Raw genomic sequence first — 16,087 nt, forward strand, 5'->3', positions numbered from 1 at the left:
TTTAAATTGATCTGTAAGGTTCTACAAGACATTTATTATTTTGTGCCTTGAAATATTGAAAACGCTCATTATTTCCACTTTTAGAACCAAAAATAAGTATGAAACCTTTCGCTTGCTTAAGTCCAAATACGAGCATAGGTTAGCATGAGAGATAAATACCAACTTTCAATAATTCAACTTTTAATAATATGTCCCACTGCTAGGCACAGGTCTCCTTTCGAGAGAGGGGTTGAGTCATAGTCCCCATGCTGACCCAATGCCGGATCGGGACTACACCTTTGATTTTCAACGCAGATGTTCGACCCACCTCGAAATTCTTTCGCTGTCTTGTTTTGGACCACTCTGTCACGCTTGTATTTTATTAAATAAATAAAAAAGACGAGTGCTATTGCCTTTTAGCTGTAAATTACATTTACCATGAGAAAAATTCAAATAACTAAATTTCTACTCATACAAAAACCTACACTCCGTCACATTTTTTGGACACAAAAAACAAGACAACGAAAAAGAATTTTGATGCGGGTATCCAGGTTTCCTCACGATCTTATCCTTCACCGAAAAAATAGTGGTAAATATCAAACGATATTCCGTGCATAAGCTCCGAAAAACTCATTGGTACGATCCAGAATTTGGACTCACGAACTCCGGATTCAAAGTCAGAAGTCAGATCCACTCGACCACCAGCACTGCCTACCATTAAGTATTGTATCAAAAAAAAAAAACTATACCTAGAATTTAATAGCTCCCAATAGTCACAATGATATCTTCGTAGGACAGCTACTGGGACTGTAGCTGTCCTTATTAGCCGTATTATGCTACAGATTTGTATAGGGCACAGTTCCCAGGTTAATCTGGTGCCGGTGTCGCCGTGCCCCGGGGGAAATTACGGCGTTAATGCACTGCGATATAATACAGGGCAGGCGGCATTTTGCCCTCTATTGAGGGAATAAATAGATGTTATTAGAAAAGCTTCAGAATATAGATTTATGTACAAAAAACGATGACCAAATCAAAAACCTTGAGGTTAACTTAGCAGCGTTAGCAAAAATTATGAGCAAATTCTATCAACACTCGAGTACTTGATGCCTAACAAGAGTAATAATGGCTATTCGGCAGTTAAAAATACACCTTTAATGTATAAACAATCGTTTAAAACGTTGCGTTGTTTCATCATAGAGGTCCTATGGCCTGTCTCCATCATCAGAGCAGCTCGACGGTACCGTAATATTGCATTGTCACTCGACTTAATGAATGCAAATTTTCAGCTCAATCGGAAATCAGGAAGTGGGTTAAATGTAGCTTCCAACAGTTGATGCACAAGAGTTGACACATACATACTAACAGGACAAGTTCAATAAAGGCTTGTAAAAATAGCCAAATTTAATTTGTCCAACAGCGAATTCACGAGTACTCAATGACAGCAAAAAAAAACTCGACTAGTGTGAGCAGAGCACCTCCATCGAAATTTTGAAGTTGGACTAACGACAGGACTTAGTTCAAAAGGATTTAAGAGGAAATACCATCTGAGGAGTCTCTTCTCAGATTTGAGAATGTGACCTCCGACGCGTTGACGGGAGCGGCTCCTAAAATGAGTGCGATAAGGACACCTGTAGCTTAGGCGAGAAATCTTGCCTAAACATCTCGGAATTCGAGGTTTTGTTCTCGACATTTTCCTCCTCCAGTACCCCTAGTGTAATTCACGATAGCGAAACGTGACGTACGCGTTTGCGTTAAGTCTCATTTTGTATGGGTTTTTGAACAGCGCGCCAAGCGGGACGTTTTGGAAAGTCAAAAATCTCATACAAAATGACACTTAACGCAAACGCGTACGTCACGTTTCGCTGTCGAAAATATTTACACTAGGGGTACAGAACTTAACCAATCGTTACGAAATTTTGGGAACAGAATGTACAGAAGTTATCCGTATCTGACCGTATTAATTTTTTCATTTATTGTTACCGATTTTAGATGGTAGGCGTCTGTTTACGGCGCATTTATTTGGCCGTTTTAGCGCTTTTTAAAGTAACCAAGTTATATAATATCAAAAAAGCAAAACGTACAGATTCATATACTGGTAACATTGAGCTCATATAAATTCATCTAGGGCCAAAATCCAGACAGGATAATGTCGAGAACGTTTGTACAGTCAGATATGCTTTTGGACGCGAACTTTAGAAATTTATCTATATTTGGAAAAGTTCCGCTACTTTTGATGCTGACTGTAGGTATGGAAAAATTACCAAAAAAATTTCTAAAGACTTGTGATCTTCACATGCGGTAACAGTAACAGCAGTGTATTTTATGTCACAAATGTCTCACCCAGCGCGGCGTAACTGGGTAAACCTTTGCCTTCATTGTGTTATGCTTTTCGCAGACTGTCGAATACTAATTTTATGTTACGGCGCAAGCGATAGGTGTTTGGAGTAGAGTATGGTGAGATATCTGAGAGCTACAAAAAAAACCGTTTAGCGAATTTGGTCGATGCCGACACATATGCGTTAAGTGAGCTATTTACTTAGACATTCGGATTAGATTCAGAAAGAAAGCAGGTCAAACCGCTTAACATAAAACTTCAGTCACCTTTTACAATTTCTACAAAAACCTTAGACAATTTACCTATGTTTAAAGGAAAAAATAATAAAGATTTAGAAAAAATGTGCAATCTCCGGCCAGTCGTAGAGATATGCGTCCAGGTCGTCCCACCATCTCCTCCTGGGCCTACCAGATCCTCGCCCGTCTTGCGGCACCGATACCGTGGTTATTTTAGCCCACCTCTCTGGGTGCATGCGGCAGACATGGCCAGCTCAGTCCCATTTCAACTTGGCGGTCTTAGCTCCATCATCAGTAAATACGTGTCACTTTTTAACACCGCGGGAAGGAAAGTGACGGACGCCGTTTTATCACGCTGTCATGTAGATAAGAACGACCATTATATCCGTAATGGCTACAACACATGGACCATAAACACGCTTTCCGCTTTATACTTGCACCGATAGTAACTCAAACATCAAACCCCACCAAATCCAGTTACCGTGCCTTACGGTGTTTTTAGGAACAAATTAACGACATCATTTGATTACTATGTTTGTTCAACAGCTACGATTGTTCGCGTTGTTGCGTGAGTTGGTGTGAGCATATTTTGATTGAGATTTTAACCTCAAGCATACATTCTCGAACAATTCATTCACCGCTGAGCTACGGTCGTAGCCGTTTAAGTGTGTTTCCCGGTATGTAGCGGAAATGCTTCGTAGAGGCAAAACGATAGTGACGTGTCGTGAATGATTCTCCGCCGGTCTCTCGCCAGCGTCAACGTGCCAGCTCTACTTGAGCCCGCCGGCATTTTAAGAGAAGATGGTAAGAGACCGGACGGAATGACACTAATTCCGTGGAAGATGGGACGGGTGCTGGTATGGGACGCCACTTGTGTAGACACCCTAGCCCCGTCTTATCTCCACGGCACATCTGCTAAGGTCGGCGCGGCGGCAGAAGCGGCCGAAAAATTAAAAATCACCAAATATAGTAGGGGTCTCGGCGCCGAATACAATTTCATACCTTTTGGCGTCGAAACCCTTGGCCCGTGGGCCCAAGTGCCCTTAAGCTCATTAAGGAACTTTCAGAAAGGTTAGCAGAGACACCGGCGACCGCAGAGCTGGCAGCTTCCTCGCTCAAAGAATTAGTCTTGCAATACAGCGAGGAAATGCTGCCAGCATCTACTGCACCATGCCGCAGGAATATTTTCTAGTATTTTATTTTAAGTTTAGGTTTATTAATTTTTAGATTTAGGTTTTAAGTTTTATAGTTTAATTTGGTACATACGTTATCACTTTAAAAAGGACAAAATAAATCATTATTAGAAGTAGCACAGAATACAGTAATATATGATCACGCGCCATATTGCGGAATTTCATTGGAACTAAATTTTTCGTTCTAAACTGAACGGTCACCCTATACATGACAACAGCGCCCTCTTGACAATGATCATAAATAAATAAATATAAATATATTTATTTATTTATTTATGATCATATATTTCTGGTCGGGCTTAATAATATTATGAATTTATATTACTTAATATCCGATTGCATTATCTTGCCCTAGATATGTATGTATGTATAAACTCTTTATTGTACAAAATACAAAATAGAAATATGGCACAGGATAAGCAGTACAAAGGCGAACTTATCCCTTTAAGGGATTTCTTCCAGTTAACCTTTGAGTAGATGAGAGTTGATGAAGAATGGTAGACATAAATATAGCACTGAGTACAATAGACTAAATAGTCAATAAAATTATAAAAGAGGGCGAAAAAAAAATTAAATCAAATAAAAAATAATAAAAAATAAGATCGTTATCGCGAAAAAAAATTTACTCTCCCATAGAACATTTCAACGTGAGACCAGCCAAAATGTACGACATAGCCAAATTTTATTTCGTGATTTTGGGGTTGGGCCCATAATAAAAGTTGCTCAGTATGACCTAAATATTAACTGGTTTGAGTAAATGGTTTTAGTTAATTTACATACTGTATTTATTTATATTGAAGTAACTAACTAACTAGTGATTTTTCTAACCACTTACCCTGAACGGCGCCGGCCCAGCAGAGCCAGAAAAGCGCCCATTTCGCGGTCCTGAAGCGCTGCAGCCAACACGGTCGCAGCGCGCCCCAACCACATCTCAGTTCGGGCCCGGACTCTGTCTGCCGATCGAGTTCCGGTTCTGATTCACGCTGTGGACAAAAAACAACTTAGACTTATGGTTGTTTCAAACAAAAGACCTCATAAAACATATAAGGTAGAAGTAATATATAGTACTCGACGCTGCGCTAGTAACTCGACATGGGCACTTTATGTCAAAGTGACAAGGATTAAGTTCGAATACAGAAAAATCTTCGTTGTTGAAATTTAACGTATATTTCCATGAAATAAAGTGCCCATGTCGATGACTAGTGCAGCGTCGAGCGCTAGTACTTCTACCTTAAGTTTTAAAACTTATCGAGACAATCCTAACAAACACAAACACAGTTATGGTACGTTGTTTTATCACAGGCGTCCATCATCAGATCAGCTCGATGGCACCATAATATTGCATTGCCACCCAACTTATATAATTAAGTATGTGAAGTTTGAGCTCAATCGAATAATGAGAAGTGAATTAATAATTTAGCTTGAAAGATTTGACCCGAACATTCATAAAGTTTTAGGGTTACCCTTGATGCACAAAATACCATCTTAAAATGTGCTTAGTCGGGCGCAGGTATTGTTGACGGCGGTTTACGTGTGAATGGGCGTGCATGTGCATAGCAGAAAGTGCAGGTCACTGCACCGCTTTTATGAACACTGATATTACCAACTGAGGGCGAAAAGGTATCAGGGCTGTGAGAGAATAGAGGACTACCTCTATACTACCTCTACCTAGTATCTACATCCTTATTACTAAATAAGGATGTAGATACTAGTTAGAGCCAGACCAAGCTAATTTGGCAGTAGTTTTGATAGGCCAGACGGTGACAGCGGCGTTATATATTGTCGTAGTCTAGTACATTTACTTGTCTATATAGTATTCATTATGAAAACGCCGCGACAGTAGGTACCTAACTTAAAAAAAACTTCTTGATTCATGATTACACGGATAAATTCTACGTCTGGTTTGATTTATTGCCCGTATTGGATTTACACACTGTGGAATGCGCAGAACGACGGATCAAGTTAGATTTGAATGCATGCGCACGCGCACAAAGCGCAGGATATCAGCTGTTGAGCAGCTTTGTATGACAACCATTCACTAGTTGTACAGGGGACAATTTAAATGCTTGCCGAGCACTAGTTGGTCTGCAGCACTTCTTTTTTTAACTGAAATTTCATAGACGAAGAAAACCTTACCTTGGGTACTTTGGGCCTTGGTCACTTTTTCTTAGGGCCTGTTTGACAATATCCAAGTATCAGATAGCTAATTGACAAATAAATTAACTGCCAGATAAAACTTCATGGAAAAATTAGCACTTTATCTACCAGTTAAGCTTATTTGAAGATTGAGAAATGCCAAGGATGACTTTATTAGTCAGATAAGTGGCAAGTAGCTTATTCAGGACTTTACTTGGACATTGTAAAATAGGCCCTTAGTACCTATATGACATTTATTTCAATTTATAATGTATATATAAATTGTAAAACGGGACCCTATTACTATGACTCCGCTGTCCGTCTGTCTGTCTGTGTGTCCGTCCGTCTGTCACCATGCTGTATCTCATGAACCGTGGTAGCTAGACAGTTGTAATTTTCACAAATGATGTATATTTCTGGTGTCGCTATAAAAACAAATACTAAAAAGTACGGAACCCTCGGTGGGCGAGTCCGACTCGCATTTGTCCGGTTCTTTAAATTAAAACAAAAATCATTTTCAAAACATACCAATTTTGGGCGCCTCCAGACTCCAGATACGATATTGCTGATTTTTTTTGTACAATACACCACAAACGAGGATATCACATCCTCATATTTGTCTCATATCTAACCCCAAGAAAGCAATTTTGAAAATAATTTCATTTAGTTTTTTTTCTTATAGAAGTTCTAAATACATACAAAACTTGTACTCGCTCTAGACATAAATAGATAGCAACTTCGATTAAGGTAGAAGTACTAGCGCTCGACGCTGCACTAGTACTCGACATGGGCACTTTATGTCAAAGTGACAAGGATTAAGTTCGAATATAGAAAAATCTTTGTTGTTCAAATTTATCCTCAAGTTACAATTTAATTCAAATGAAATGTATCATAATTAATTATATTTTTCTTTGAATAGTTACAACAAATTTCATTAAATTGTTTTGTAATAATATTTATATAAATAAGCTATAGATATAGTTAAACTATCAAAATGTACCGTATAAAATAATAATATGTCAACTGAGATAAACCCGAAAAACTCCGTCAGGAAGGAGCGGTACCCCCTAACACAAGTATTGCTATACTTACCAGGAGGTATCCATTACCAATATTGTTTAAATTAGATACCAAATAAACTATTTTGATTTTTGATTTGTTTTTTTTTATCCTATATTTCCATGAAATAAAGTGCCAATGTCGATGACTCGTGCAGCGTCGAGCACTAGTACTTCTACCTTATATGCGATTAGCTTTTTGATCCTATATTTCCATGAAATAAAGTGCCCATGTCGATGACTCGTGCAGCGTCGAGCACTAGTACTTCTACCTTATATGCGATTAGCTGTTTGATCCTATATTTCCATGAAATAAAGTGCCCATGTCGATGACTCGTGCAGCGTCGAGCACTAGTACTTCTACCTTATATGCAATTAGCTTTTTGATCCTATATTTCCATGAAATAAAGTGCCAATGTCGATGACTCGTGCAGCGTCGAGCACTAGTACTTCTACCTTATATGCGATTAGCTTTTTGGCGGCGAGTTCCCTGTATCTTAGAATCTTATCAATAAACGATCTCAAACGGTGGCAGCATGGTTCCATTTTTATCACTATGCCCGTCATTTTCACGCTTACATACTTGTTAGAACGTGACAGGCACGGTGACAAATGATAAAGAGCCGACGATCTTAGCCCTAAAGGTCACGTTATACTGGCTATATATACCATTACCACTAAATCGCGCTACTAATAAATCATATGGTCTCTTTGTATGACCATTGTACGTGACGCGCTCAATACGGGACCAGATTTTGTCATTTATGTGTGCATGGACTGGGAAGTGCCTACTAAGTCATATATGGTACAGATAGTCAGGCACACATGTGTATAATTTATATCACGCAATAATTCTTGTGAACTATGACGACCGGCCTGGCCTAGTGGGGAGTGACCCTGCCTATGAAGCCGATGGTCCTGGGCTCGAATCCCAGTAAGGGCATGTATTTGTGTGATAAGCACAGACATTTCTCCTTCACACAGGTATTTCTATACTTAAAAAGGGGCACCATCCTGTATTTTGTTAAATATGCTTGTTAGAGAATAAATCATTTTTCATTTTCATTTGTTCCTGAGTTGTCTGAGTACCCACAACACAAGCGTTCTTGAGCTTACCATGACACTTGGTCTTTTTGAGTTAGAATGTCCCTATAATATTTATTATTTCCTTAATTCATCTTTTTTCTTACGCAAGGCTTTTTACAATATGTATATAAAAGTAAAATATAAAAACGCTTACAAAACAATACAAAAGATATATACACATTATAAAAAACCTAAACTAGGGTGCCGCCAGCAGCGGGGCAGGGCGCAAGCTGCCGGTGGTCAGGGCCGCAGAGAGAGGAACCGGCGAACTATCCGCGCCGTGTCCAATATCACCGCCTTCTGCATCTGACCCTTGATCCAACCACCTAGCGAGAGTCTCTCAAGGTGTTGGTCGAGACTCTTCGCTATGAGACCGTTCGCTGAAACGACTATCGGGACACTGATCGTCGAATCAACATTCCACATGGCGGTTATATTTATTTATTTACTTTACAGTTTCGTTTCTTGAAAATAGGAAATTGTTTTTCGTTATTATTCGTCTTTGAAACCACATTATGAAACAACAAACCTCTTCTTACTAAGTACGACATTTTTCTTTCATTTTGAATTTGAAATCTCAAATTGCATCAGCATCGCGATACAACGAGGAAATGCCACCAGCATCCTTGGTACAATATCATAATTGCCTATTTTAGATTTAAGCTAGTTATATATTCATCATATATATTATTATTGTAAATGAAATATGATTTTACGGTTAAAAAAAACTCAAATTGTTCGAAAGTTCTAAAATTTACTAAAAATTATTTCAACCTCTAAGTATGAAAATATTGAACGTTTCGAGGGAATTCACTTAAAAAAGTAATTATCCTGAACTCATTGAGTAATTACAGATATAACTGAACTGAAGTACCTATTTAATAAAAAAAAAATTGTTGATAAATAACTTAAAACCAATTTTTTGTTACAAAACGACCTTGCGTTACCTAACTCACAAGACCCAATTATTGTATATTTATTTACTCTTATGCAAATATTTCTAGTGAAGTCACTGGAGGTATCGATAGCTAGTATTGTACATGTATGTACTCGTATGTATGCATGGTACAAGCTTCCTACAATCCATATCATCAGTATGAACAATCCCCAAATCAGTTACACCCTGAGTAAACAAGATAAGCTCAGCATACGTCTTTATCTAATTAATTGCTGCAATTGATCTATCGAAACACTCGAAGGGGAACATAAACACATTCTCTTGATTGATGTTATGTATCTATTGCCATAGACAAATCTGTAAGAAGCTGATAAGGGCTTAGCTAGCGTATTAATAAATAATAAATAATAATAAATATTATAGGACATTATTACACAAATTGACTAAGTCCCACAGTAAGCTCAATAAGGCTTGTGTTGAGGGTACTTAGACAACGATATATATAATATATAAATATTTATAAATACTTAAATACATAGAAAACACCCATGACTCAGGAACAAATATTCATGCTCATCACACGAATAAATGCCCTTACCAGGATTTGAACCCTGGACCATCAGCTTCGTAGGCAGGGTGGGTAGTGACCCACTAGGCCAAACCGGTCGCCGGATTAATGAAATAACAGTGTTAAATGCGCTTATTATGCTTGTGCATACGCCTGGCTGCAATATGGAATCCTCTTGTGGGGTCACTATGCATATTACATGGCCTCTTTTATGATCAAAAAAACATATATATTTGTTTTAGATTCGATATAATATCCATCTATGTAATAATATTCCATCTTTGAATCTATACCAGGAAATGTAGCTCAGCGCTACGGTGTACTCAGTTTTATTCAGATATTAATGAACACCCTGTCCGCTCCGATACATCTGGCGAGTATACGCATTCCTTGAAGATTGAGCGCTATTAAAAAATCTGCCACTGATTCATCCCGAAGGAGGAAACTCCCACACCGTCCGCGCAGACGTGGATTGCTACGCGAGCCGGATAGGCGAGTGCAAGAAACTACCAGAGTAACATGACCCCGACATATATAATAGCCATTCTAACTGGACGTATTGTCTAGGCTACTGTGTGGCATAATATTTTGACTGTTAAAGAATTCAAAAAAGTACTCCACTGTACCCATGCAATACAAATTTATTGCACAATCTCAAAATAAATTTACTCGGAATCACACATAATGCATAGTCTGTTCGGAAAGAGAAGAGTCGTGGAATGTATTGGGCCCCATACTCTTCTCTTTCCGCACAGACTCTAAAGACAGGCGTAAACAAAAGGCGGTCTTATCGCTAAAGAACGATCTCTTTCAGACAACCTTTAGGTAGTGGTAGACTGTTGGGTCAAAAGCGTTCGGGACAACCGGCGTCTTTAGTGTAGACATAACAAAAATAAACAATTCGGATACGTTTTTCGAAGACTTTCAACATATAAAATATTTTAACATGTATAAAGTATGAAAATTAGTCTTTAAATTACATTCATAAGATAAATAATCCGTTCTGTTAATGAGGTCAAGTGTGGTTTATGAGATAGCAAAGATAATAAAAAAGTAAAAAAAATATACTAAAAAAGTTTATGACCCTGTTGTCTTTTAGACAGTACGTAATACGTAGGTAAACTAAGAATAAGAATTTTTATTGCCACATATTACAGGTATAAAGCAAAAAGTAAAAATAAAGCAAAAAGTAAAAATAAAAATACAGCAAAAGGTAAAAATAAATAAAAATAAAAACTTTTTTGGGAACAAATCAAATAATTTTCATATATAAATAGTGGGTATTACCACAACACAATTAAGAGGTTCGTTTTTATAGCATTAGAAAAAGGTAAACAATAATGACATGTCTTTTTATTTGAAAGCGCTTTCTAATAAGTTTTTGGCAAAAATTTAATTTTTATCGCAGACTGTACTTTTCATTCCACAGTTAACTAATTCTCATCGAGCCTCAAAAACCCCAAACACAATTAGGTTGCCTTGTTTTATCACAGAGTTCCTATGGCTACCTCCTGTCTCCATCATCAGATCAGCTCTATGTCATAATATTGCATTGTCAACCGATTTACACATGCATGCAAAATTTCAGCTCAATCGATAACCGGGAAGTGGACCAAATTTAACTTGCAAGATTTGATTACAGACCGATAGGCAACGGGTCAGGTGAAACTAAATAAAAGCTTGTAAAAATCAGTAACTATTACTTATGAAAGCGGAACAATTACCACACACATTATACACACGTTATTAGTACACATGATCGTATATGATTAATAATTAAATAATAAAAAGACACGTCAATATCGCTTACCTTCTTTCTGATGCAAAAAACGAACTATAGTTATCTAAGTCCTCGACTCGTTTGCTTATTGCAATTGTAACAGCGCCAGTAAATCATTGTCCAACGTCAAATATCGGCGGTAATTGTTCCGGTCCTTTATTGTACTATTAAATGTAACAAGCCCTTTATGACAAACTTCTATTATTGGTAGAATTATGGCTGCGGAGGCTACTCGACTTTCCCATCAAGTCAAATTGATGCCATGATGTTCATGATCAATGGTAGTTCCATTATAGGACAAAGGGCATTGTCCACCCGTGGCTAGAAACAAAAGTATTTATAACTGGTTATTGACTGTTCTAACTGACCGAGCGGTCCTAGTGGGTAGTGACCCTGCCTATGAAGCCGATGGTCCCGGGTTCGAATCTCGGTAAGGGTATATATTTGTGTGATGAGCACAGATATTTGTTCCTGAGTCGTGGGTGTTTTCTATGTATATAAGTATGTATTTATCTATATTCGTATACGTGCTTAGTTTGGGGCTAAGTCGATCTGTATAAGGTTGTCCCCAAATATTAAAACCTCTCTGACTTTACTGACTAGTTCTAGATGTCTGTAACCTATTTTGCTATTGCTATTATTTAGAGTTAGACCAAGCTAAGTTGGCAGCGATTTTGATAGCGCAGACTGTGCAAGTGCTTATTTTAAACGTCATAATTTCATACAAGTTTGGCGTTGCATAAGCGATTTCTTCCAGACAACCTTTGTTACGGAAACAAAAGTTAAAGCAAAATAAAGCAACAAAGTAGTTAAAGCAGTGGTAGATTTTTGTATTACACAACCGATTTTTTTCTAAATACACATTGATTTACACGTCCACGATTTTTATTCATTATTATTTTTAAAAAAGCGGGACTTATTACGCGATTAAGTCCCGTTTTCATAAATAATAATATTTTTTTTCTAATAAGGGAATTACAATATGGAGCCCTATTTAGAAAATAATTAGAACTTACACTGTGCAAAGATTCATTGCTTGAATAATATATGTACCATATTCTAAAAAAAATACGTGTCCCAATTTTGTAATTTTTTTTGCGCTTGCAGTTTTTGCAATCAAAGCTTCCCCTCCAAGTATATTTTTATTCAGAGGCCACGTGTGCTCGAGCCGAGCCGTTCAACCTAGTTCCATAATGGGGCCCTCACGACGTCTTGTTCTATTGCGACTAGGGCTGCCATCTCGAAATTCGCCAAACCCGGACAAAGATTCAAAAAACCCGGACATTTGGCGTAAACGCATTTTTTCCCCGGACGAGTCCGAAAATAATATTTTTAAAAAACAAGACCTTTAATTTTACATGTAGTTTTAATGTGCTTCCTTACATGAAAAGTGTCCGGGTTTCCCGGATACTTCTTGACCCCCCCCCCCCCCCCCCGGACGGTCCCCGGACGGCCTTCAAACTAGGACAAATCCGGGAAAACCCGGACGGATGGCAGCCCTAATTGCGACTTGTTTATTTGCTGATGTAAATGCGATTTATTACAACAAACAGCAACTTCGGCAACGTTTTTGCGGCATTTTCGGAATATAGTTCAAATGAATTAGCAAAATGTGAATTATTTTAAAATAGCTCTCTTATGGAAAATGTAGACAAAGTGCTCCTTTTTTATTGGCATTCATTTTTATAGATATTTTATTATTTATCGTAGCCATGTACACAATTATATGACAGAATCATCTATGTATTAGGGAAGCGTGTCGTCTCATCGCGGTTTGTTGTGCCAGATATTTTTGCTATGTAAACAGAAAAAGCGGCCAAGTGCGAGTCGGACTCGCCCATGAAGGGTTCCGTACCATTTATGACGTATTAAAAAAACTACTTACTAGATCTCGTTCAAACCATTTTTCGGGTATATGATATATTTTTTTTGATTTTTCAATCTGTTATTTTAGAAGTTACAGGGGGGGGACACACATTTTACCACTTTGGAAGTGTCTCTCGCGCAAACTATTCAGTTTAGAAAAAGATGATATTAGAAACCTAAATATCATTTTTGAAGACCTATGGATTTGATGAAAAAAATTTTTTTTTTTAATTTTATGACGTATTAAAAAAACTACTTACCAGATCTCGTTCAAACCAATTTTCGGTGGAATTTTGCATGGTAATGTATATCATAATTTTTTTTTAGATTTTTCATTCTGTTATTTTAGAAGTTACAGGGGGGGGGGGGGACACATTTTACCACTTTGGAAGTGTCTCTCGCGCAAACTATTCAGTTTAGAAAAAAATGATATTAGAAACCTCAATATTATTTTTGAAGACCTATAGATACCCCACACGTATGGGTTTGATGAAAAAAGATTTTTTGAGTTTCAGTTCTAAGTATGGGGAACCCCCAAAATTTATTGTTTTTTTTCTATTTTTGTGTAAAAAATCTTAATGCGGTTCATAAAATACATCTACTTACCAAGTTTGAATAGTATAGCTCTTATAGTTTCGGAAAAAAGTGGCTGTGACATAACCGGACAGACAGACGGACATGACGAATCTATAAGGGTTCCGTTTTTTGCCATTTGGCTACGGAACCCTAAAAATACATACGAAATTGAACACCCTATCTTCCGATTTGGAAGTCGGCTAATTGGATACATCTAGATGTCACTACTTTTAGACCCATGATCTCAAACAAGATATTACTTACTTTAGCTATACTTAGCTATACTAGCGGCCCGACGCTATTTAGACATTAAGTATACGTGTATTTGTACTGATTAGAACCTAATATCCTTTTAAAAAATTGCAATACTGACGTTATACGGTCCCTAAAAGTTAATGTCACGGTGAGGTTATTGCGTCATACACCGGAACGTTGTGCAATCCTCTCTCTCACTTTCGCGAAAGCCTCTCGCTAACATAGCCGGACCGAAAGGTATGCGATTTTGGCGGTGAGATGTGACCTCAAAAGCGTAGACGGCCTATATAAATCATTCAGTTATTCGGGTGTAATTAGAGATACATTCTCGTAAAACAGTGGCAGGATTATTTAGGTAAGGATTTTTTAATTATGTTCATAACCGCACCGCCTACAACCCAAAATTGACAAAAAAAGTTTAAAAAAAATCAACATACGAAGTTTTATAATAGCTTTTCTGCGCGTATACGGTCGTTCCGACAGTACGAACTTACACGCGCGTTACATTTCTCTATAGGGACCGTGCGCGTTGGAGGGTCTGCCATCTTGTGGCCTGAATCGGAACCATAAACATGTACATTTACACATCACGTGTTTTCTTGTGCATAGTAGCTTCTGCCATCTTGTGGGCTACATCGGAACAATGAACATCACATTTACGCCTCCCACCAAAAATCTGACAGCTCCTGTGCTGCCTCCTACAGTTCATGCGCGCTCCCTATACATTTGGTTTTTAAGAACTTACGCGCGCATTACTATTCCCTACATTTGGTCTATACGAGCTTACATGCGCGTATAAAACGCTAGTCTGAAACCGTTCTTTGTAAGCTATATTCCAATTGTATGTAATCTAAGGTATATTATACTGGCCTAGCTTGCTTGTTAAAATAGCTTATATGTTGCTACTATAATTAGGTGGTGTATTGATTGTCTATTATTTATGTTCAGCCCAGAATAGAAGTGGAACTAGTGGGTTTAGGTGTATTGACCGATGTCATTTTACTCGTAGATAAGGGTCATGTTAAAAATATGGTATTGAATTGGGTTCCTAATGTTCATATAATAACTTATTTCTTTTTAATAATATAATAATTCAAATACGAGTACAAATGATTTCCGGCTGACACAATATAATATAGAATAGATTATGTCTTTGTTTATGTTTGTATTGTAAACAGTAGGGCTGAGATGGTAGGCTCTTTATCATTTGTCACCATGCCTGTCACGTTCTAACAAGTATATAAGCGCGAAAGTGACTGGCATAGTGACAGGTGATAAAAATGGAACCGCAGAGTGAGGTGTGCAATAAAGATTTAACATTTTGTATGTGTTTTACACTTGTAGTTTATTTCAAGCCAATATTCAACGTTCCGATTATTTCGGGTTTTTATGTCGTATTTGCGTGTTTTTTAAAGAAAACCGCTAAAATAAATTAGCGCTATACGTGTGCCGAAATATAAGTAAATTGCGAGCCTTGTGTTACTAAAGGGCCTCGCTTCTCTCGCCCATTAACATCAAACTCGATGCGTTACAAAAAGTTTCTCTCACTTCCGTTCAAAAATAATAATAATAATTCAGCCTATATACGTCCCACTGCTGGGCACAGGCCTCCTCTCATGCGAGAGGGCTCGGGCTATAGTCCCCACGCTAGCCCAATGCGGATTGGGGACTTCACATACACCTTTGAATTTCTTCGCAGATGTATGCAGGTTTCCTCACGATGTTTTCCTTCACCGAAAAGCTAGTGGTAAATATCAAATGATATTTCGTACATAAGTTCCGAAAAACTCATTGGTACGAGCCAGGATTTGAACCCGCGACCTCCGGATTGAAAGTCGGACGTCATATCCACTCGGCCACCACCGCTTAGCCGTTCAAAAAATAGCTAGTAAATTTATTGTCCGTTCTTAAAAACCGGTGAATTGTATGGAGGGCTCCGTATATTCATACAATACAAAAATTAATACGAACAAAAGAGCGTATCTATGCGGCTCTCCCGTCGTTTTAATAAGATCAGTTGTTATTTTAAGTCATTAATGGCTCAACAATTTTTGTCGGCTTGTTTCAAACATACATACAATATTTTTTAATTTCGGAGCGATTATTTCCTAAAGCATTCAC

The 16,087-nt window shown here is 37.8% G+C and overlaps 1 protein-coding gene across 1 annotated transcript in view; it reads right to left on the reverse strand.

Moving 5' to 3' along the window:
- Positions 1-16,087, reverse strand: part of LOC133518615 (solute carrier organic anion transporter family member 4A1) — a 118,587-nt gene that overhangs the window by 68,519 nt on the left and 33,981 nt on the right. Inside the window, exon 3 of the mRNA XM_061852287.1 lies at positions 4,579-4,726. Coding sequence (XP_061708271.1) covers positions 4,579-4,726 — 148 coding nt within the window. The remainder of the gene's footprint in view (positions 1-4,578; positions 4,727-16,087) is intronic.

This window comes from Cydia pomonella, chromosome 6 (genome assembly GCF_033807575.1).
Source record: "Cydia pomonella isolate Wapato2018A chromosome 6, ilCydPomo1, whole genome shotgun sequence".
Taxonomy (NCBI): Eukaryota; Metazoa; Arthropoda; class Insecta; order Lepidoptera; family Tortricidae; genus Cydia; species Cydia pomonella.